The sequence below is a fragment of the Xenia sp. Carnegie-2017 genome, unplaced genomic scaffold (genome assembly GCF_021976095.1).
Source record: "Xenia sp. Carnegie-2017 unplaced genomic scaffold, XeniaSp_v1 HiC_scaffold_20, whole genome shotgun sequence".
NCBI classification, from domain to species: domain Eukaryota; kingdom Metazoa; phylum Cnidaria; class Anthozoa; order Malacalcyonacea; family Xeniidae; genus Xenia; species Xenia sp. Carnegie-2017.
This window is the reverse complement of record NW_025813483.1, coordinates 3,482,370-3,507,224: the sequence shown is the minus strand read 5'-3', so window position 1 is coordinate 3,507,224 and position 24,855 is coordinate 3,482,370. Positions and strand designations below refer to the sequence as shown.

The 24,855-nt window shown below is 33.0% G+C and overlaps 2 protein-coding genes and 1 non-coding gene across 3 annotated transcripts in view; 2 read left to right on the top strand and 1 right to left on the bottom strand.

Moving 5' to 3' along the window:
* LOC124441042 (sperm-associated antigen 17-like) overlaps nucleotides 1–10,309 on the top strand; it is a 33,562-nt gene extending 23,253 nt beyond the window's left edge. The window contains exons 6-7 of the mRNA XM_046991474.1: nucleotides 9,179–9,415; nucleotides 10,160–10,309. Of these exons, the coding sequence (XP_046847430.1) occupies nucleotides 9,179–9,415; nucleotides 10,160–10,309 (387 nt within the window). The remainder of the gene's footprint in view (nucleotides 1–9,178; nucleotides 9,416–10,159) is intronic.
* Nucleotides 10,310–12,942: 2,633 nt separating this feature from the next.
* LOC124441041 (sperm-associated antigen 17-like) lies at nucleotides 12,943–24,303 on the top strand. Its single transcript, XM_046991473.1, has 11 exons — nucleotides 12,943–13,066; nucleotides 13,227–13,448; nucleotides 13,589–13,912; nucleotides 14,150–14,403; nucleotides 19,579–19,627; nucleotides 19,859–20,191; nucleotides 20,264–20,599; nucleotides 20,668–20,744; nucleotides 22,033–22,269; nucleotides 23,095–23,239; nucleotides 23,794–24,303. The coding sequence occupies exons 1-11, from the start codon at nucleotides 12,943–12,945 to the stop codon at nucleotides 23,949–23,951; spliced, it is 2,259 nt and encodes a 752-aa protein (XP_046847429.1). The 3' UTR covers nucleotides 23,952–24,303.
* Nucleotides 21,373–21,444, bottom strand: Trnap-ugg. The gene has a single exon. It is a non-coding gene; the product is annotated as a tRNA-Pro (tRNA).
* Nucleotides 24,304–24,855: the final 552 nt, after the last annotated feature.

Genomic DNA, 24,855 nt, shown 5'->3' with positions numbered 1-24,855 from the left:
CATTACGAGAAAACTAGACATTGAAATGTTTGCTGTAGCTGTTGGTGTATCTGGAGAAAGTGGAGTTGGATCTGTTGGTCATTACATTGAAATAATTGGCGAAAATGAAATTTTTTTATCTTCATGTGTCGGCCAGTATCCTTTAATTTTATGAATATTTTGTGTGAGAGGAATATTTATATTATAAAATTCATGCTCATACAGAGAATTAGAACAGTCATTACGCTGCATAAAATATATAAGAAATAAGATAACGTATGTCTGTGTCTCCGTATTACTTATAATTACACTAAGCAAAATTCAAAATAAGGTGACAGCTTTAAAATGACATCATAGATTGCTACCCAATTTTACAGGGAAGATAAAATCAAGGAAGATTCCTTAAAGAACTTTGCTCTCTGGGTAAGAGACTGTTTACAGTTGAGAATACAGTTGGAAGATTGTTTTTCAGATAAAAAAAGGCAATTTATTCACTAGTTATATCATAGTGAACATGAATTAAAGACAAACTAAACATCTTTCATAAAATTTAAACCTATTTTGTACAACTCATTTTATTTAGTTATATTTTGTATTACACTACGTATTTACTATACACTACAAATTGGCTTTAGAACTATCTTCTTGTATAATCCAAGATTCTTAAATATTCGAGGAACAGCAAAATTTCATCATTATTATCCAAGATTAACCTTCAACATTAACAAAAGTAGTAACGTCAAGGCCCACGACACTGAGTGAGAGAAAATGTTTCCCCGCATCCTCGTCCTAGTTCGCCTCAGGATTTTATAAAACACCTAAACTTATTCAAGGCTCTAGAGCCTATAGGAATACATCTGAGTAAAATAACCATTTACAATAATTTGAGTAGATAATTTAAAATGATAACGTCATTATGCCAGAAGTTTCAACTTTTCGCAATTTCTTTCGGCGTGGCTTTTAGAGACCATTATATGTTTTTGGTGTTACGAAATAATGTTCTTTATCTTTTCTATGAATTACCCAGACAAATTGCAACACCGTGCAAACAGTAGCTTGAAAGATCTTCTGTATTCCTTGTCACGTATTCCATATATAAAAGCATTTGTGACGGAGTTTGTTGCAGCCACAAGTATTGCTACCCGAAGTACGTATAAAGAAATACAGCCACCATTACAAATGGTATAATTTATAAACACTATCACAGGAAAAGGTGTTGCACAGAGTAAAAAATATCCAAAAACGACACGAATTGTTTTGAAGAGTTTCAACTGTCGTGTGAAGTTTTTTCGTGAGTTAAAATCATCTGTAGGGGTTGAATCACTTGTTTGTAGTGATGAAGCTTGTGCTGCTATTTTTCGACCTTGGTTTCGAGCAATTCGTACAATTTTCACATTAAAAACAATCAAAGCACCCAGTGGAAGAAGATAAAACAAAATAGTGCAAATTGCAGCAACTATTTTTCTTGGATAACATTTAAATGGTATTTTGGTACTTTTTGTATTGAAAAACATCATAATAAAACTAAGAAAGCCAGTGCTCCATGCTGAAGCCAAAGCTAGAGACACCTTTCTTTGGGTGACAATTTGAGGATACTTTAGGGGTAATGCAATACAAATGTAACGATCAAATGTGAGCATCATAAGATTCACAACTGATGTCGATATTGTCGCATACCAAAGGGAATAGTTCAGTTTACAAGGCACAACAAGTAGTTTGGTTACTCCTATCAAAAGTTGAGTTAGCATAACAATATACAATGGAAGAGAGATCCCACAAACGACAAGATTTGTTTACCTGTTTCGAAATATGTATAAATACGAAATGCTTTGTAAATATGCACATCATCAAAATTAAAAAGACGTAACTTTGATTGTAGAATTAGTTTTTAACTCCGACAAATAAACTTCTTTCAATAGAGTTATATAATTCAATGCCCGCGTTTTACGAAGGAGATCACGCGACAAAATTTTGTGATTTGAGAGAGCTCTTGTTTATCGTGCTACAAGCGTGTTAAACAATTATTGAACTACGTTTATCCTGACATTTTTAACACAAGATGTGTTTTTAAAAGTTTATTTAGATGGATATTGTGGACTTGTCGTAGTTTGAAAATAGTAGTATTTTTAATAAAAGTATTTTAAAGTGCATTTATTTATATTTTATAAATGTTTACGTTTCAGGCCTAAAAATTCACGAATGAAGTATAAAAACATCAAAAAAACAAAAGAATAGTTGTATATTGTTTGTGATGCTATAGTTAGTTGTTGCCATGACTATGAACGGTTAGTCGAGTGGACTAACATGCTCGAGCGCATGCGCAGATGATTTCTCTATTAAATTGTTACTAAGCATTCTATAACTTCAAAATCGGTACTAGTAGATGCAGTTGATCGTTGCCATGAACATGAACTTTTGCAGCCGCTCAAGTCGACAGCGCATGCTCATTCAGACTGCGCATGCGCAGATTAATAATCTGAAACTTTATGACTGAGCGCTCTTATTACTCCATAATCGGTACTAATACATACAGTTGGTCATTGTCATGATAATGACCTTGGAGAGTTGGTGGAGTTGACTACACATGCAAGCTGAGATTAATTCTCAAGCGACGGAACTCTGAAATTAGTGCTTATAGGTGCGTTTACCAAATTTTCAATCATATATTTTTTAAACGCTCTTTGTCTTCTTAAGCTTGTTTTGACATATGCATATTAAACTCATCAACACTTTGTTGTATATTCTGACTTGTGTCGACGTTGTCCTAACAACTACTACAGGTCGTGACCTGTAAGTCAGCGGTTATTTTCACATGTAATTAAACACTTGTTGTGTTGGCTATTGTTAATTAACATGAGAAGATTTGCTGATAAAAGTACAGATTTTCACTCCAAAACAGAGCTCTTGTTGCTGAAATTTTCGTCTCTTAGTTGTAGCTTGCTTCAAAAATTGCTTGAGTAAATTTTAAATCCATAATGACTTCCAAATACGACATGTGAAAATTCATTTCAATTTTCATATCAACTCAAATTATTTTCTACCGAATTAAATAAGATAAAATGAAGGACAGATATATAAAATTTGAAAATACGTTACATTTTCTTTTGAAAAAGCTTTAAAACCTTCAGTGTTTGTAAAGGACATAGAGAAACTAATTTTTTATGTCTATCAATCAGAAACCCATATTTTATAATTCCTTTGTTTTGTTGTTTCCTTGATCCTTTTTATTTCTTATTCTTCTCTGGATGTCAGATTTTAAAGATAGAGGATCCTGTCCGACGTAGAGTTCAAACTGCTTCTGTTATTGGAAACAACAACACAAGAGGTTTTGAGCTTTCTCCACCAGAGGTGGACATGGGGGTACTTAAAGAAGGTCACACGTATGTACATTCGGTGATGTTAAGGAACATTGGTATTGATAGCTGTAGATTCAAAGTACGACAACCTCCTCCATCCACTGGTATCAAAGTTTTGTTTAATCATGGTCCTGTAAGTTTTTTGTTTTCAATTAATTATACATTCTTAAATACCCTTTCTACCGCTTATAATCCCCTAAGTATACCCCCTTTACCCTAAGTATAAGGTATTGCGCGAGTATCAATCAGTATAAATTAGCATCAATGATAATTTCAAGGCATACGACTCGTAAATTTTGCTATTTAAATTATATTTTCACTCAACAGGATTTTGAAAATGACAGCGTATTTTCTAAAACAGTGTACGTATATTGCTTCTCATTCTCAAGATATTGAAATTATTATAATTCCCTTTACACAAATTTTTCTATCATTTTGCATTTAAAAAAGTTTTAAACATCCTTTGGTTTCGTTTAAATGATCAAGCAATATTTAATACCTTTAATTCTTCACAATGAAGGGAATTCTGCTCTAATGAAGTAAAATATCAGCAAATTTACCTGCTATTTCAAATTTTCACTATGCAATGTGACGTCACATGCTGTGTAAAGCGTACAGTACATAAACTACAATATCTTGAGAAAGAAAATTGATATGAATAAACTGTTTTAGAAGATTTTCATGGTAACGTTCAATGAAAATATAATATAAATATCACATATTTCCTATCATAAGCTCTTACATTAAAAAGCAACTAAACAATTTCTAGTGTGCTGCTTGATGGGCTAATAAACTGCAATGGTTGGGAATGACACACGTTTTTCAATGAAATAAAACCTATGTCTTACTTTTTCTTTGGTTGTTGCATTTTTAATTTAAAGATTGCAGCAGGAATGACGAGAAAACTAGACATTGAAATGTTTGCTGTAGCTGTTGGTGTATCTGGAGAAAGTGGAGTTGGATCTGTCTTTCATAAAATTTAAACCTATTTTATACAACTTATTTTATTAAGTTATATTTTGTATTACACTACGTATTTACTATACACTACACATTGGCTTTAGAAATATCTTCTTGTATAATTCAAGATTCTTAAATATTTGAGGAACAGCAAAATTTCATCATTATTATCCAAGATTAATCTTCAACATTAACAAAAGTAGTAAGGTCAAGGACCACGACATTGAGTGAGAGAAAATGTTTCCCTGCATCCTCGTCCTAGTTGGCCTCACGATTTTATAAAACACCTAAACTTATTCAAGGCTCTAGAGCCTATAGGAATACATCTGAGTAAAATAACCATTTACAATAATTTGAGTAGATAATTTAAAATGATAACGTCATTATGCCAGAAGTTTCAACTTTTCGCAATTTCTTTCGGCGTCGCTTTTAGAGACCATTAGATGTTTTTGGTGTCACGAAATAATGTTCTTTATCTTTTTTATGAATTACCCAGATAAATTGCAACAACGTGCAAACAGTAGATTGAAAGATCTTCTGCATTCCTTGTCACGTATTCCATATATAAAAGCATTTGTGACGGAGTTTGTTGCAGCCACAAGTGCTGCTACACGAAGTACGTATGAAGAAATACAGCCACCATTACAAATGACATAATCTATAAACACTATCACAGGAAATGGTGTTACACAGAGTAAAAAATATCCAAAAACGACACGAATTGTTTTGAAGAGTTTCAATTGTCGTGTGAAGTTTTTTCGTTAGCTCAAATCATCTGTAGCGTTTGAATTATTTCTTTGTAGTTTTGAACTTTCTGATGCTATTTTTCGACCTTGGTTTCGAGCAATTCGTACAATTTTCACATTAAAAACGATCATAACACCAAGTGGAAGAAGAAAGAATAAAAAAGTGCAAATTGAAACAACTATTTTGCTTGGATAACATAAAAATGGTATGTTGGAACTTTTCGTATTGAAAAACATCATAATAAAACTAAGAAAGCCAGTGATCCACACTGAAACCAATGCTATAAACACCTTTTTTGACTGACAATTTGAGGATACTTTAAGGGAAATGCAATACAAATGTAACGATCAATTGTGAGCATCGTAAGATTCACAACTGATGTCGATATGGTCGCGTACCAAAGGGAATAGCTCAGTTTACAAGGTACAACAGATAGTTTGGTTATTCCTATTAAAAGTTGAGTTAATGTTACAATAGTCAGCGGAAGAGTGATCCCACAAACGACAAGATCTGAAACAGCCAAACTTATAATAAAACAACTGGTCGTATTTTTATCTGTATTCCAACGAAAATTGTACAATATCACAAAAATGTTTCCTGTAACTCCAATAATTACACACAATGATTGACCCGTTACTTGAAATATTGAAAACGCTTGGGACTGCTCAATATTTGTATGATTCATTTCTTTTACACACACTTTATTGCCGTTTCATAGTACGATTGAAGGAATAGCTTTATATAGTTTCAATTTATTCCAAAGCCATCATCAGAGTATATATATAATATATTAATCCTTAATATAGTCCTTAATGTCAAACACCAGCTGAACTGTGCGCATCATGGTAACGCATCAACACAACGCAGATGCGTCCTTAAAAGCTCATTTAGATGAGAAATATTGACATAAAAACAATTTTTTTACGATATTTTGACAATTAAGATATTTTAAATAAAATTATTTTAAAATGTAGAGTTTCAAGTTGAAAACTTTCGACTGTGTAATGTAAGTGTGTTAAAACGACAAGATGGATATATTATTCATGGAGTTTTGGTTATAGCTATGAAAAAACAATAACTTTTGAAATTTTCTAAATTTTTAACATTGTAGAGGCGCAAATGTAAAAGTTTCTCTACAGGTTGTTTATACTATCTTAATTGAAATGTCTTGTTGCAAGCCCCCTGTGGCTTTTTTATTGAAAATATGTTAAAGTAAGATACATTTTCTGTTTTTGTTTATACTGTGTAATGAGTTAACGCTGATACATCAATACTACCCCTACACTCCCAATGTGACAATTCAAAAAATTAAGACAGTTTGAGAAATTTTTCGCAATTCGCGATTTCAGAAATGTTTACTGTTTGTTTTACGTGTTACGAAATATGTATAAATACGAAACATTTTTTAAATATGCACATCTTCAAAATTAAAGTGACGAAACTACGATTGTAGAATTATTTTTTAACTCCGACAAATAAACTTCTTTCAATAGAGTTATATAATTCAATGCCCGCGTTTTACGAAGGAGATCACGCGACAAAATTTTGTGATTTGAGAGCTCTTGTTTATTGTGCTACAAGCGTGTTAATCAATTTTTGTGCTACGTTTATCCTGACATTTTTAACACAAGATGTGTTTTTAATAGTTTATTTAGATGGATATTGTGGACTTGTCGTAGTTTGAAATAACAGTATTTTTAATAGAACTATTTTAAAGTGCATTCATTTATATTTTATAAATGTTTACGTTTCAGGCTTAAAAATTCACGAATGAAGTATGTATGCATAAGAAAAAGAAAGAATAGTTGTGTATTGTTTGTGATGCTATGAAAAGATAATTACTACTTTATAAAAATTTTCATACCTAGTAATGATGTAAAAATTATTTTCATAGGTTCTTTACATTATATAGTGCTTGACGCTGAAGAAGATCAAGGGCAAAATCAAAATAGCTGTTGTTATGCAACTAAGTATCCTGAGTTGATGCCTATTCCTTTCGGCTACACTGAAAAAGATCCAGGGCAAAATCAAAATAGCTGTTGCGATGCAAATAAGTATCCTGATTTGATGCCTATACCTTTCGTCTACGCCGCAAGAAATTCAAGAGTTCGGAATGAGTTTGAGAGGTTGCAAATATTTGCAAAAATGAGTGTTTGCTTCAGTTGCCAAGGTAACATTTTATTTCATACAAAATCGTTTAAATAGACGGTGGTTTGGTCATGTGAATGAAATTTTGTACGTGAGTTGAAAATGTTTTATATAAACTTATTGTTTTTTTAAATTATATGTTAAAAAGGAAGAAGCTGTTTCAAGCCTTCGCAGTATCCTTTGATTCTCTAATTTGTTTTATGAGAAGAATACTAGTAAAGAATGAGGAAAAATTTAGAAAGCAAAAAAATCAGTTTTCGGTCCATGCCTCCCGATACCCCGAGATAGTTGAGCACTAGAGCGTCTTGTGTTTATAAAGGAACCAGATAATCCTTGTTTGCCATGAAGCCCATGGATGGTTTGCTCGTGATACATGAGAAATAATAAATGAGAGAGTTAAATCACAAAGAAATAAACCAATAAAAATTGTATAAAACATACTTAAAGTTGTCTTAGATTATAAGTGTCAGAAAAAGTCACAGTGTAAGAAGAAGTTAATTGAAACATTGTTGGTTTATTTATGAGAAGAACTCTTTTAAAGAAAAAGATAAAATTCGAAAGCAAAAAACCCCGTTTTCGGTCCATGCTTCCCGATACCCTCTTATGAGTAAGGCCCTAGAGCGCCACATGTTAATGTTTCGGTAGGAGATTTTGGCCCTCCACGCTATCCTACTTGGGGATTCCGATACGTAGCAAGCTTCCGCCCATCAGACCCCGAGATCACCTGCGATAGGCTTTGCTCAGGGTACGCAGGGAGAGTGCGGTCGCCACCGAAGTTTGGGCGCCTAAGCTACTGCATACTATTTCGCACCCAGATTCCACTACTAGTTGATATCTACTACAACAAGTATTAGCAAATATTATTATATATATATATCACATAAGTTTGAAGGCTTACGAAAATTGTGGTATTATTAGTCACTATTGCGCATGCCCAGGTGATTTCTTTAATACTTTACGACTAAATTAGTTAATTGCCCTAAATTTAGTGCAAGTACATATAGTTAGTCGTTTCCAAGACTATGAATAGTTAGTTGAGTGGACTGCAAATGCTCGACCGCATGCGCAGGTGATTTCTATTGAATTGTTACTAAGCATGCTATTACTTCAAAATTGGTACTAGTATATGCAGTTGGTCGTTGCCATGACCATCAACTTGCGCAGCTGGTTAAGTCGACCGGCATGCTCAAGCAGGCTGTGCATGCGCAGATGGTTAATCTGAAAATTTATGACTGAGCGCTCTTATTACTCCATAATTGGTACTAATACCTACAGTAGGTCATTGTCATGATAATGAACTTGAGAGTTGGTGCAGTTGACTACGCATGCATGCTGAGATTAATTTTCAAGCGATGGAGCTCTGAAATTAATGCTCATAGGTGCGTTTTCCAAATTTTCAATCATATATTTTTAAACGCTCTTTGTCTTTTTAAGCTGGTTTTGACAAATGCATATCAAAGTCAACAACACTTTGTTGTATATTCTCACGTGTGTCGACGTTGTCTTGGCAACTATTTCAGGTCGTGACGTCAAATTCAGTGGTTATTTTCACATTGTAAATAAACACTTGTTGTGTTGGCAATTTTTAACATGAGAAGATTTACTCATAAAAGTACAGTTTTTCACTCAAAAACAGAGATCTTGCTGCTGAAATTTTCGTCTCTTAGTTATAGCTTGCTTCAAAAGTTGCTCGAGCAAATTTTAAATCGAAAATGGCTTCTAAATACGACATGTGAAAATTCATTTCAATTTTCATATCGACTCAAATTATTTTCTAGTGAATTAAATAAGATAAAATGAAGGGCAGATATATAAAATTTGAAAATACGTTAAATTTTCTTTTGAAAAAGCTTTAAAACCTTCAGTGTTTGTAAAGGACATAGAGAAACTAATTTTTTATGTCTATCAATCAGAAATCCATGTTTTATAATTTGATTTTTGTTGTTTCCTTGATCCTTTTTATTTCTTATTGTTCTCTGGGATATCAGTTTTTAAAGATAGAGGATCCTGTCCGACGTAAAGTTCAAACTGCTTCTGTTATTGGAAAGAACAACACAAGAGGTTTTGAACTTTCTCCCCCCGAAGTGGACATGGGGGTACTTAAAGAAGGTCACACGTATGTACATTCGGTGATATTAAGGAACATTGGTATTGATAGCTGTAGATTCAAAGTACGACAACCTCCTCCATCCACTGGTATCAAAGTTTTGTTTAATCATGGTCCTGTAAGTTTTTTGTTTTCAATTAATTATATATTCTTAAATATCCTTTCTACCGCTTAATCCCCTAAGTATACCCCCTTTACCCTAAATATAACCTATTGCGTGTGTATAGTTCAGTATAAATTAGCATCAATGATAATTTCAAGGCATACGACTCGAAAATTTTGCTATTTAAATTATATTTTCACTCAACAGGATTTTGAAAATGACAGCGTATTTTCTCAAACAGTGTACGTACATTGCTTCTCATTCTCAAGACATTGAAATTTTTATAATTCGCTTTACACAATTTTTTACATCATTTTGCATTTAACAAAATTTTAAACATCTTTTGGTTTGGTTGAAATGATCAAGCAATATTTAATACCATTAGGGAGGGAATGAATGGAATTCTGCTCTGTTAAAGTAAAATATCAGTAAATGTACCTGCTATTTCAAATTTTCATTATGAAATGTGACGTCAAATGCTGTGTAAAGCGTACAGTACATAAACTACAATATCTCAATAAAGAAAATTGATATGAATAAACTGTTCTAGAAGATTTTTATGGGAACGTTCAATGAAAATATAATATAAAGGGCACAATTTTCGAATCATAAGCTCTTACATTGAAAAGCAACAAAGCAATTTCTATTGTGCTGCTTGATGGGCTAATAAACTGCAATGGTTGTGAATGACATACGTTTTTCAATGAAATAAAACCTGTGTCTTACTTTTTCTTTGGTTGTTGCATTTTTAATTTAAAGATTGCAGCAGGAATGACGAAAAGACTAGACATTGAAATGTTTGCTGTAGCTAAAGAAAGAGGAGATGGATCTGTTGGTCATCACATTGAGATAATTGCGAAAATGAATTTTTTATCTTCCTGTGTCGGCCAGTATCCTTTAATTTTATGAATAGTTTGTGTGACAGGAATATTTATATCATAAAATTCATGCTCATTCAGAGAATGAGAACAGTCTTTACGCTGCATAAAATATATAAGAAATAAGATAACGTATGTCTGTGTAGGTAGTGATGAATGAACAACAGAGAACGAGAACAGTTTTTGCAATATCTAAAACATATAAGAAATGAGATAAATTGTGTCAGTGTAGATAGTGATGAATGAACAAAAGATTACAAGAACAGTCAACTTAGTTACAAATCATAGCATTCTTTAATGATATTGTCAGCTATTTTAAGCGCTTATTTGTATGACAATCGTTCAAATTCGTTTCCCCAAAGTTATCTCAGTAAAGGAACTCGTATGATTGACAATCGACCACCATCAAGATACGCTATTCGTCCTCAAAGAAATCATATATATTCTGATGTTTCCAAACAATTTTAAACTTCATAGATTGTTCTATGTATTCTGCGTATAGTTTTTTACCATTGAGTAATTTTTATTACATAAATTATAAATTTTATTTATATCTTCTTGTGACCCAAATCTTACTATCGCTTTCAAAATTATGGCATCAATTTGTATGATTTTGGGGCTGATTACATGAGCCCGGTAACCTGAATTCAGCGAGGCGGGAAAGGATTTTGAGTCATCGAAAGGAGCAAAAATTTTAAGCGCAAAACTTTTCTTATGCGTTAGTTGTAACTTTCAAATCATGCAAAAGTACTTGTTTTCATTTTAAAGACTTTGTAAATTTGCAAAGTCAGAGCATAGAGAAATTGCTCAAAAAAGTTTTTTGTCGAGAAGTATTTAATCTTTTCCATTTGCCAAAAATGATTTAACTCTTCGCTGAATCCGGCTACCAGGCTCATGTGAACAGCTTAAATTTGTATTCGAGTTGTATTTACTTGTTTTGAGTGATTTTTGACTACCATTGATGGTGTTCAAAGCGTATATTGTTTATGGTCAGCTAGGGAATAAAGAAAAGAATAAAAGTATTTAATTGTGAAGTCTGTTTTTAAATTTATTCAGTGAACCTGTGTATGAATTTGGTTTGCAAATACATATGGTAGTTTTACTGTCGTCAAAGTTTTCGATGGTTCACAAAAAGTTTTCAAAAGTTAGTGGAAACGACATTGTCTATGCGAGGAAAAGACTGTCAACACAACAGGATATAAAATGTGGGGAAGGAATGAGCTAAAGCTTGGAATAGAGCTTTGAGAATGTGAAGAATGCGAAAGATTTACTTGTGTCTTAAGTATTGGCGATGTAACTATCGAAGAAGATAGCTATTAACAACTTACTTGGTAAACTTTCCTCGAGGTAATGTAGTTTTAATAAATTTTAAAGCGGAAACATCCAGCCATTAACGTTTCCACTCACCAGAACTGTAAAGGATTCAAGTGCTAAAAAGTCAACTGAAACAAGTTAACGCAATTTCTACACTCGATTGGCAAGAAGAATGAAATGTTGAAATAAGGCGTATTAGCTTTAATACTGATTAAAATGTTTAGTCCAAACGTTCCTCGTAAATATATTGATGGTATGCACATGTTTGTGGGATGGAGTAAAACAACCCTGGTGTCGATTTTGTGTATTACAGGTGAAATAATGACGTCATTGCCAGATGATGTTGACGACCAAGTAAATGAAAGTATAAAGCTGAGAGCGCAATGGATGACGGTAACATGTGATGGTCAGCGGTTTTTACAAAACGATGGTGGTAGCCAATGTTTAGGAAATTACGTGAAACAATCTCTAGCGACATGTCCAGATACACGACAGGTAATTATGTTCAGGACCGTCCCGAGAACTTTATTCTGGGGGGGTGTATATTCATATTCTTAATTTTGGTCGACTGGTTTCTTTTGAATGTGAATTACTTAATTCCTTAGGTGAATTGCTTTCAAAAGAAATCAGTAGGCACATCTGAATACATGAATAAAACACCCCCACCCACATTAACTATCCACCGATGGCCCTGATTATGTTGTAGAAGCCTTGAAAACAGCATTTTAAATGGCTACTTTTAGTTTTTCGCTTGTTTGAGACGATTTTTTATTGTCCTGGCATATTGCTTTTTTCTTACGAAAACATAATTATCATTTGCATGTAAGCTCCATATGATGGAAGCAGAAATTCTATGCTATTACTAAAAAGTTAAACAAAATAAAGAACAAGGAAGGCTTGCTTTTTACCGCTACGTATTTTTCTTGTTGTTAAGTTTACTAAAGTTGCATTATGATATGAACGATACATGTTGTAATTTGACAAAAAACTGCTTCATATTCGTTGTGTAAGAGCAAAATCTGTGGCTACTGCTGTTTTGATATCTCTAAGAGCAACCATTAATTCTATTTATTACTTGTCTATTCAAGTTCGACATAAATATTCTTCTTGAATGTCTTTATAAAAATAGCTTAGATTTACAAAACGAGGGAAGATAAAGTCATCAAAGTTACTCGACCTGACGGCACTCAAGTCGTAGCACATTCGGACGGCACTCGTATTACTACGTTTTACGATATAACACGAGTACAGTTGCAATCTCCGAATGCAGAAACTGGCGAAGAGGCTGAGTACGAGTCACGTGTTACCACATATGTCAAGGTGGAATGTGAGGGTTTTGCAACCGTTACCATGGAGACAGAATATGGTTCATGTCGAACGTTGTTTGGTAATGGTAGCTCCATACACGCGATGACAAATGGTGAAAGTGATGTTGATATATATGATGGTTCTAGGATCTTGTGTGATAGTAAAGGTATGTTGTTAAGAAGTGATGGTTATAGGGGTACACATAAGGACATTAGTTGATTTATAGGGAGGGTTAACAATCTTTGAATTATTTTCAATTCAAAAAATAATTTTATCTAATTCAAGAGAGGAAAATCAAAGTAAAGTGTTGTTACTTTATATTTTAGGTAACGTTTCCTACTTTGCTCGCGACTTAAATGAAGTTCATCGTGAGCATGGTGGTGATGACGTCAATTCTGTCAGGAATCGTCAGGGGGGTGTTTATTATCTACGCACTACATCACAACATTGTTGTGATCATAAGGACAACTGTGGAAATACATTCCCTGTGTTTAGTAATGGTGATATAAAAGTTGATAAAGTCAATAATACAGATACAACAGAAAAAGGTGAGACACCATTAACTTAACTCTACAACTTGAGTTTTTCTTTTAAATACCAATCATTCATTAAATTTTTTAAATAACATTTTCTTCGAATCATATGACGTAGTTATAACACATATTCGGTTTTGTTGTTATTTCTATAGCAGACATTTTACCCGTCCCACGATTCTTTGTGATGCATCGTGATGGTACTGGGTTTGAATTGTTACGTCATCAAGACGTTGACGAATACTTAAGAGCGGCTGAAGATAACGTTGCTACGGCTGTTTTAAGAACTCATGTTGAGGGTTTACCAAACGTCACCGGAGTTACTGTACTAAAACCTTTCTCAGGAGGAGAAGGAAGAAAATGGCTAAAACACAAAGATGAAAGTAATCTTATTCCGCTTGCTTTAAGGGAAAGAGACTTCACGCAGTTTCCACCGATAGAAGAAAAGAAAGATGGACCAAAATTTGGTACCAATGCAGGTGGTCTTTATTTCATTGTTATATTGATGTTTCATTTGAATTTTTGGTATTTTGAGATCGCTTTTTTGATAAATCGATAGTTTGGTTTCAGGTTCGCAATGTTAAGGGTTTGCGGGTGTCTTACAGGGATATTAACGTTCATACCTGTGGGTGTGTTGCAGGGTTATAATGGTTCAACTTAGGGGATGGCACCAGTTATTATCCTAATTTTCCCGCTCATTTTTCTTCTTTTTTCAGGTTGTGGACTAGTCATTGGCAACATGAGAAAGCCCGTTGATGTAAAACCATTATTAACTTGTCCCAAAGTCTTGGTTTTGCGTCATTTTGTTCAATATGAGCCTTCAGACATCGTACATCGCGAGGCTATTTCAGCGGCATTCCGTCAATATGGCGAGTACGTGACAAAACTTCAACTTCAGTGCGATAACTGTCTGCCGAAGGAGTCACGTGACAAGGAAGAAGTAAAAAGAGCAAATGGATTGGCTGAAAAGGTAAGCATTTTTTAATCATAAAGCGGTTATATTATCATACGAGACTGCCTATATATTTTTATTACATCAAGAAATACATATCATAGTATTACTTATAGTTACACTATAGAAAAATTTTAAGATAACAACAGCAAAGATTGTGGTCAAATTATCAAAGTTTATTTATAATGACGTGAATGTTACTCACTAATATCATAGTGTCATAGTGCACATAAATAAAAGTCATAGTGCACATAAATAAAAGTCAAGATGGAAATGCATATTTTTCTACATATCTAAAACTATTTTATACGACTCATTTAAAGTTATATTTTGTACTGCACTGAGCTTTGATTTCTTCACGGATCTCCTAAAGTGAATGTACATCAGTGAATTCATTTGTTTTTTGAACTATGTTTTCCACCAGGTGCAAGAACTTTAATAATAGTTAGGGTAGTAGAGTTTAATGATAGTCATGTTCAGCATTTATAAAGTTCAGAATCTCCGAGAGTGATGGAGTTGAGATCTTTCTCTAAACCCCTATTCTAGTTAGACACACGTTTTTAGAGAAGTAAAATCAAGCAAGGCTTTTTTAAGAAAAATCTTTGGGGTCTCTGTTACAGACCTTTAAAGTTGAGAACAGTTTAGAAAATCTGCCTTGCAGTTATTTAAAATCATAACGTCCTATTTCCTCAAGAGAAGCCTTAAGTCTCACATTTTATCTTGGCCTCCCTAAGAGAGACAGTTATCATTAGATTTTTTTCGTGTTATGCAATAATGTTCTTTTCCGTTTCTTTGTATTCTCTTTTCTATTGATTACCCAGATGAATTGCAACATCGCGCAAACATTTGTTTGAAAGATCTTCTGTATTTCTTATCTCGTATTCCATAAATGAAAGCATTTGTAATGGAGTTTAATACAGCCAGAAGCGAAGTTCCATAGTGAACTTTTAGAGGGATACAGCCACTATTGCAAATGACAAGCTCGATAAAACCTATCACAGGAAACGGTGTTACACAGAATAAAAAACAACCAAAAACGACACGGATTGTTTTGAAGAGTTTCATTTGTCGTGAAAAGTTTTTTCTTGAGTTCAAATCATCTGCAGCCGTTGAATTATTTTTTTGTGATAATGAAGCTTGTGCTGCTATTTTTTGACCTTGAATTCGAGCAATTTGTACAATTTTCACATTAAAACGATCGTAACACCAAGTGGAACAAAGAAAAAGAAAAAAGTACAAACTGAAGCAGCTATTTGGTCGACATCACATATGAATGGCACATCGCTAGGTCTCGATGTGAAAAATATCATAAGAAAATTAAGAAAGCCAGTGATCCATACTGAAACCAAAGCCATAGACACCTTTCTTTGGGTGACAATTTGAGGATACTTTCAGGGTAATGCAATACAAATGTAACGATCAATTGTGAGAATCATGAGATTCACCAGAGAAAGCGATATACTTGCGCACCAAATGGAAGTGAATAATTCGCAAGATAGGCCTGTTTTTCCCATCAAAACCAGTATATTTTTTGCGATAGTCATCGGGAAAGTTATCCCACAAACGACAAGATCCGACAAAGCCAAATTAATAACAAAATAACTGGTCGTGTTTTTATCTTTATTCCAACGAACATTGTGCCATATCACCAAAACGTTTCCTGTAACTCCAATTATTATAAACAATGATTCAAATATTATTAGAAATATCGCAAGAGTTTGTGGTATTTGGTTATTTATAGAATTCATTGTTCTTTTTCATCAGTTTTTAGTCTCGTTTGTAAGAGAATCCTTGGATGAAATAAGAACAACAGCTTTCGTATCAACCTAAATAGTCGAATGCTAATATTGAACTGCGTGCTTCATGACAACGTTAACACCAGATGTGTTTTTAAAACTTTATTTAGATGAAAGTTTATTAGCTAACATTGGCATAACAAATTCATTTACGATAGTTTGATAAAGCAGTCATTCCGATATGTTAAATATATGTGCTTAAAAACGTAATCATTTCTATTTTATGAGAGTTTCAGTTACAAATTTAAAGATCGAGGATAAAATATAAATGTGTTGTAAGAAAGAGAAGTGGCGCGGGGAATAGTTTTATGTTATTTAGATAACTATGAAAAAAGGATATTCTTTAAAATTATTATAAACAATGATGATTCAAATGTTATTAGAAATATCACGAAAATTTGTGGTATTTGGTTGTTTGTAGAATTCATTGTTTTCATCAGTTTTTAGTCTCGTTTGTAAGAGAACCCTTGGATGTAATAAGAACAACGGCTTTCGTATCAACATAAGTAGTCGAATGCTAATATTGAACTGCGTGCTTCATGACAACGTTAACACCAGATGTGTTTTGAAAACTTTATTTAGATGAAAGTTTATTAGCTAACATTGACAAAACAAATTCATTTTTCGATAGTTTGATAAAGCAGTCATTACGATATGTTAATTATAATTGCTTAAAAACGTAATCATTTATATTTTATGAGTGTTTCAGTTACGAATTTAAAGATCAAGGATAAAATATAAATGTGTTGTAAGAAAGAGAGGTGGTGTGGGGAATAGTTCTATGTTATTTAGATAACTATGAAAAAAGGATACTCTTTAAAATTATTATAAACAATGATTCAAATGTTATTAGAAATATCACGAAAGTTTGTGGTATTTGGTTGTTTGTAGAGTTCATTGTTCTTTTTCATCAGTTTTTAGTCTCGTTTGTAAGAGAATCCTTGGATGAAATAAGAACAACGGCTTTCGTATCAACATAAGTAGTCAAATGCTAATATTGAACTGCGTGCTTCATGACAACGTTAACACCTGATGTGTTTTGAAAACTTTATTTAGATGAAAGTTTATTAGCTAACATTGACAAAACAAATTCATTTTTTGATAGTTTGATAAAGCAGTCATTACGATATGTTAAATATAATTGCTTAAAAACGTAATCATTTCTATTTTATGAGTGTTTCAGTTACAAATTTAAAGATCAATAATGAAATATAAATGTGTTGTAAGAAAGAGAAGTGGTGTGGGGAATAGTTCTATGTTATTTAGATAACTATGAAAAAAGGATATTCTTTAAAATTATTATAAACAATGATTCAAATGTTATTAGAAATATCACGAAAGTTTGTGGTATTTGGTTGTTTTTAGAATTCATTGTTTTCATCAGTTTTTAGTCTCGTTTGTAAGAGAATCCTTGGATGTAAGAAGAACAACGGCTTTCGTATCAACCTAAATAGTCGAATGCTAATATTGAACTGCGTGCTTCATGACAACGTTAACACCAGATGTGTTTATAAAACTTTATTTAGATGAAAGTTTATTAGCTGACATTGACATAACAAATTCATTTACGATAGTTTGATAAAGCAGTCATTACGATATGTTAAATATAATTGCTTAAAAACGTAATCATTTATATTTTATGAGTGTTTCAGTTACAAATTTAAAGATCGAGGATAAAATATAAATGTGTTGTAAGAAAGAGAAGTGGCGCGGGAAATAGTGCTATGTTATTTAGATAACTATGAAAAAAGGATACTCTTTAAAATTATTATAAACATGATTCAAATGTTATTAGAAATATCACGGAAGTTTGTGGTATTTGGTTGTTTGTAGAATTCATTGTTTTCATCAGTTTTTAGTCTCGTTTGTAAGAGAATCCTTGGATGTAATAAGAACAACAGCTTTCGTATCAACCTAAGTAGTCAAATGCTAATATTGAACTGCATGCTTCATGACAACGTCAACACCAGATGTGTTTTGAAAACTTTATTTAGATGAAAGTTTATTAGCTAACATTGGCATAAAAAATTAATTTGCGATAGTTTGATAAAGCAGTCATTACGATAGGTTAAATATAATTGCTTTAAAACGTAATCATTTCTATTTTATGAGTGTTTCAGTTACAAATTTAAAGATCAATAATAAAATATAAATGTGTTGTAAGAAAGAGAGGTGGCGCGGGAAATAGTCCTATCTTATTTAGATAACTATGAAAAAAGGATACTCTTTAAAATTATTATAAACAATGATTCAAATGTTATTAGAAATATCACGAAAGTTTGTGGTATTTGGTTGTTTGTAGAATTCATTGTTTTCATCAGTTTTTAGTCTCGTTTGTAAGAGAATCCTTGGATGTAATAAGAACAACAGCTTTCGTATCAACCTAAGTAGTCAAATGCTAATATTGAACTGCGTGCTTCATGACAACGTTAACACCACATGTGTTTTGAAAACTTTATTTAGATGAAAGTTTATTAGCTAACATTGACATAACAAATTCATTTTTCGATAGTTTGATAAAGCAGTCATTACGATATGTTAAATATAATCGCTTTAAAACGTAATCATTTTTATTTTATGAGTGTTTCAATTACAAATTTAAAGATCAATGATAAAATATAAATGTGTCGTAAGAAAGAGAAGTGGCGCGGGGAATAGTTCTATGTTATTTAGATAACTATGAAAAAAGGATACTCTTTAAAAGTTTACTACTGTGTCATAATGTCGAGTCACTTTCAATAATTTCGTCACAGATTGCATTGTCTCAGGTTAAATTACGATATTGCAAACCCCCTGTGGCCTTTTTTATTGAAAACACATTAAAGGAAAACACGGTTTTCTGTTTTTATTTTTATAAATAACGAAATATTTCATCAACATTTTCTTTAGTTATTGCTAGCGAACGCCGGCTACTAACAATGAAGTCTCGTTTTATGATGGTCTGTTATGGCTTCATTACAAGGAGGTCACTTTTCTTTGAAGAGTTTTTATTAAAACGTAGCGGAAACGATTAAAATTCCGTATAGCGTGTAAAAGTTTATCGTGTTAGAGACAAGAAAACGTCAAAAAATTGTGTGAACGTTAAGTGAACTAGAGCTACCCTTCATGCTTAAACTTAGTAAAACTATTGATTGACATGTAAAAATTCCCTTTAACAAACTTTGAAAAATGACATTGGATTCATGATATATTTCATCAAAACTTTTGAACGATATCAAAGGCAAAATAATTTCAACCGTTTATAAAGAAGAATGATAACAATCCAATTATTCCCGGCCGGATGAAGGAAGGATTTTATCATGTGTACTTTAGTTTTACAAAGCAAACTAGAGTATATGTAATAATTTATCGTAACTAATACTTTGAATTCACCGGGGCATTTTTATTTCATTTTTAGTACGAGCGAGAAAATTCTCTAAAAAATGATCTCAAAGCTGATGTAAATGGTAATGTTTAAACTTGGTTTCTATTTAGTTTTTAATTTTCCCTGTCCCTATCATGAAAACAATACATTCAATAATGTCGTTGTTTCTTTATTAAACTTCTTGCTGACTTTGTTGTAAAATTGTTGAGTCTTCTTTTGTCTATTTTTGAAAGAATCAGTTTATAAAAACCACCGTAATTCATACAGTTTATTTTGAACATAGATAAGTCAAGTTGTTTTATGTTTACTGCAGGGGTACAAGAAAAGTATTTGAAGTCTGTAGCACCTGTCGAAAAGCCCGCACCACCTGCGCCAGCCTGGAAACGCACGGCCGAGGAATGGGAACGAGATCGTATAGATTTGGCTAAACTAGAATACGGCAAACATGCATTACGTCATCGTGAAGTTCCGCCATATTTTGAAACGGCGAAGGGTCAAGCTTTTCTAAGTGCTTTAAATCGCGGTCCTGATATGTTGAAGCTCAGTGCTGAACTCGACAAACAAGCTTGTCCAGTTTCTAGTTCGCTTCACATTGCAATGAGTGCATCAACAGAAATTATAGATCAGAGGCATCAAACTTCTCATGGTACGTTACTGCACATAGTTAGAGAAACTCTTTTTAATTAATAAACGTACTTTTTCTTTCTTACTGCTATAGAAAATGTTCTGCAATATTCAAACTGGTCTAGGTCAGCGGTTTTAGAGAACCCAGATCTTGAAAGAGGACAATCGCCTGGGGATGTCTCTCCAGTCGAAAGTAGTACACCTTTTGTCAGTCGTCCAGTGAATCCTACTCCTGCACAAGCTGGTGGTGTACCTACCTCCCCGTCGACACGACCCACCAACCCCACCCCCCGTCAAGCATCGACTGTCTTGAGCAATGAAAGTGTTTTAGATTCCCCCCGTACCAAACAATCTATAGTCCGAAGTTCGACTTTAGAATCATTGTTGGAAATGCAACATGAAGTATTGAGTTCAGATGTTACGTCATCAAGTAAGTGATAGTTGGTGCAATGTGTAGTACGTAAAAACAGCCTTTATGTTTATGTTATCGTTACACAGAGACATCTTGTGATAATCATGACAATTTACCCAACGTTATCATGGGTGGAAAACCTGGTGCTCTACCAAACTCTCAGGTGAGATGATAACAAAATTTTTAAATATTGGACACAGGCAAAAGTTTAATTTGCTTGTGAGGTCACAGACTACGTTACAATTGCCTCGGTATCAATTATTGGTATCTAAGTGGTAGAATTCTCGCCTGCCACGCGGGAGGCCCGGGTTCGATTCCCGGCCAATGCATCTTTCCTTTTGAACACTTCAACTTTATTTGTTTATTGTATTTTGTAATTTGTTCTCAGTTCGTTTCTTCACTTAACATGTGCCTTCAGTGCTTTTTTACCTGGACGGTGGACTAGTTGTGCTAAGCAGTCGCTGAATAGTGAAGATTGCGCTATTTATGCAAATGCAGGGCTCGTGCCAATTCTTAAAAAGGTGCAATGCGAAGACATATGTTCCAAAATAATTTTAAATTTGGTCAAAATCATATTTATACCTGCCAGTTTACATTGGTCCACATTTAGTAAACTTTATGATGCTTTCATTTCATTTTGTTATTTTGACTGTTTTATAGAACCGAACAATTTTTTTGCATGAAATTATTTGTCTTTGTCGGCAAAAGTTGCTCAATTGGTAAGGATTTTTCAGCGCAAGTCATTAGAATAATATTTTTTTAAGGAAGTTATGATGAAATCGTAAAAAGTGGGGCTCAGGCGGGAATCGAACCCGCGGCCTCTCGCACCCAAAGCGAGAATCATACCACTAGACCACTGAGCCTTGGTTCTTAAAGAATTGTGTACGATGTTTTATATAAAATAATGAAAATACCTGTAAAACAACGTGTACTTTGTTGTATATTCGCACGTGTGTCGACGTTGTCTTGGCAACTATCACAGGTCGTGACCTTTAATTCAGTGGTTATTTTCACATGTAAATAAACACTTGTTGTGTTGGCTATTGTTGACATGAGAAGATTTACCCATAAAAATACAGTCCCCCCCAAAAAAACACAGAGCTCTTGTTGCTGAAATTTTCGTCTCTTAGTTGTAGCTTGCTTCAAAAGTTGCTTGAGTAAATTTTAAATCGAAAATGACTTCTAAATAGGACATGTAAAAATTCATTTCAATTTTCATATCAACTCAAATTATTTTCTACTGAACTAAATAAGATAAAATGAAAGACAGAACAGAAAATTTGAAAATACGTTGCATTTTCTTTTGAAAAATTTTTAAAGTCATCAGTGTTTGTAAAGGACATAGAGAAACTAATTTTTTATGTCTATCAATCAGAAAACCCATGTTTTATAATTTGATTTTCGTTGTTTCCTTGATCCTTTTTATTTCTTATTCTTCTCTGGGATATCAGTTTTTAAAGATAGAGGATCCTGTCCGACGTAAAGTTCAAACTGCTTCTGTTATTGGAAAGAACAACACAAGAGGTTTTGAGCTTTCTCCACCAGAGGTGGACATGGGGGTACTTAAAGAAGGTCACACGTATGTACATTCGGTGATATTAAGGAACATTGGTATTGATAGCTGTAGATTCAAAGTACGACAACCTCCTCCATCGACTGGTATCAAAGTTTTGTTCAATCATGGTCCTGTAAGTTTTTTTTTTCAATTAATTATACATTCTTAAATACCCTTTCTACCGCTTATAATCCTTTAAGTATTCCCCCTTTACCCTAAGTATAACCTATTCTTGTGGGTAGTTCAGTATAAATTAACATCAATGATAATTTCAAGGCATACGACTCGAAAGTCTTGCTATTTAAATTATATTTTCACTCAACAGGATTTTGAAACTGACAGCGTATTTTCTAAACAGTGTACGTACATTGCTTCTCATTCTCAAGATATTGAAATTTTTATAATTCGCTTTACACAAATTTTTACATCATTTTGCATTCAACAAAGTTTTAAACATCCTTTGGTTTCGTTGAAATGATCAAGCAATATTTAATACAATTAATTCTTCACAATGAAGGGAATTCTGCTCTGTTAAAGTAAAATATCAGCAAATGTACCTGCTATTTCAAATTTTCATTATGCTATGTGACGTCACATGCTGTGTAAAGCGTACAGTGCGTAAACTCCAATATCTTGAGAACAAAATTGACATGAACAAACTGTTTTAGAAGATTTTCATGATAACGTTCAATGGAAATATAATATAAATAGCACAATTCTCCAATCATAAGCTCTTAAATGAAGATATGATCTTCGCACTTTGCTGGACAATTTAAGCAATTGTCTCAGGACCTGAAAATCGTAATCATAAGCTCTTACATTGAAAAGCAACAAAGCAATTTCTATTGTGCTGCTTGATGGGCTAATAAACTGCAATGGTTGTGAATGACACACGTTTTTCAATGAAATAAAACCTGTGTCTTACTTTTTCTTTGGTTGTTGCATTTTTAATTTATAGATTGCAGCAGGAATGACGAGAAAACTAGACATTGAAATGTTTGCTGTAGCTGTTGGTGTATCTGGAGAAAGTGGAGTTGGATCTGTTGGTCATCACATTGAAATAATTGGCGAAAATGAAATTTTTTATCTTCCTGTGTCGGCCAGTATCCTTTGATTTTATGAATAGTTTGTGTGACAGGAATATTTATATTATAAAATTCATGCTCATACAGAGAATGAGAACAGTCTTTACGCTGCATAAAATATATAAGAAATAAGATAACGTGTGTCTGTGTAGGTAGTGATGAATGAACAACAGAGAACGAGAACAGTCTTTAGACTATATAAAATATTTAAGAAAAATGATAACATGTGTCAGTGTAGGTAATGATAAATGAACAACAGAGAACGAGAACATCTTTACACTACGCAAAATATATAAGAAATAAGATAACGCATGTCAGTTTAGGTAGTGATGAATGAACAACAGAGAATGAGAACATCTTTACACCACATAAAACATTTAAGAAATAAGATAACGTGGTTCTCTGTAAATAAAGATGAATGAACAACAGAGAACGAGAACAGTTTTTACACGATCCAAAACATATAAGAACTAAGATAAAGTGTGTCAGTGTAGGTAGCGATGAATGAACAACAGAGAACGAAAACAGTCAACTTAGTTACAAATCATAGCATTCTTTAATGATATTGTCAGCTATTTTAACCGCTTATGAGTACGACAATCGTTCAAATTCGTTTCCCCAAGGTTATCTCAGTAAAGGAACTCGTATGATTGACAATCGACCACCATCAAGAGACGCTATTCGTCCTCGAAGAAATCATATGTATTCTGATGTTTCCAAACAATTTTAAACTTCATAGATTGTTTTATGTATTCTGCGTATAGTTTTTTTACCATTGAGTAATTTTAATTACATAAATTATAAATTATATTTATATCTTCTTGTGACCCGAAAGTTAAAAGCGCTTTCAAAATTATGGCATCAATTTGTATGATTTAGGGGCTGATTACATCAGCCCGGTAACCTGAATTCAGAGAGGCGGGAAATGATTTTGAGTCATCGAAAGGAGCAAAAATTTTAAGCGCAAAACTTTTCTTATGCGTTAGTTGTAACTTTCAAATCATGCACAATTATTTGTTTTCATTTTAAAGATTTTGTAAATTTGCAAAGTCAGAGCATAGAGAAATTGCTCAAACAAGTTTTTTGTCGTGAAGTATTTAATCTTTTCTATTTGCCAAAATGATTTAACGCTTCGATGAATCCCGGCTACCTTTTAAATTTGTATTCGAGTTGTATTTATTGGTTTTAAGTGAGTTTTGACTACCATTGATGGTGTTCAAAGCGTGTATTGTTCATGGTCAGCGAGGGAATAAAGAAAAGAATAAAGCTATTTAATTGTGAAGTCTGTTTTTTAATTTATTCATTGAACCTGTGTATGAATTTGCTTTGCAAATACATATGGTAGTTTTACTGTCGTCAAAGTTTTCGATGGTTCATAAAAAGTTTTCAAAAGTTAGTGGAAAGGACGTTGTCTATGCGAGGAAAAGACTGTCAACACAACAAGACATAAAATTTGAGGAAGGAATAAGCTAAAGCTTAGAATAAAAAACTTCGAGAATGTGAAGAAAATAGCGAAAGATTTACTTGTTTCTTAAGTATTGACGATGTAACAGTCGAAGAAGATAGCTATTAATAACTGGCTTGGTAAACTTGCCCTCGAGGTAATGTAATTTTAATCAACTTTAAAGCGGAAA

Excerpts from the sequence above, each read along its gene's own strand:
- LOC124441041 (XM_046991473.1), top strand. The coding sequence starts at position 12,943 with ATGGAGACAGAATATGGTTCATGTCGAACGTTGTTTGGTAATGGTAGC. Across the intron at positions 13,913-14,149 it reads AAAATTTGGTACCAATGCAG|GTTGTGGACTAGTCATTGGC; the intron begins GTGGTCTTTATT and ends TTCTTTTTTCAG. Across the intron at positions 20,192-20,263 it reads GAGGCATCAAACTTCTCATG|AAAATGTTCTGCAATATTCA; the intron begins GTACGTTACTGC and ends TTACTGCTATAG.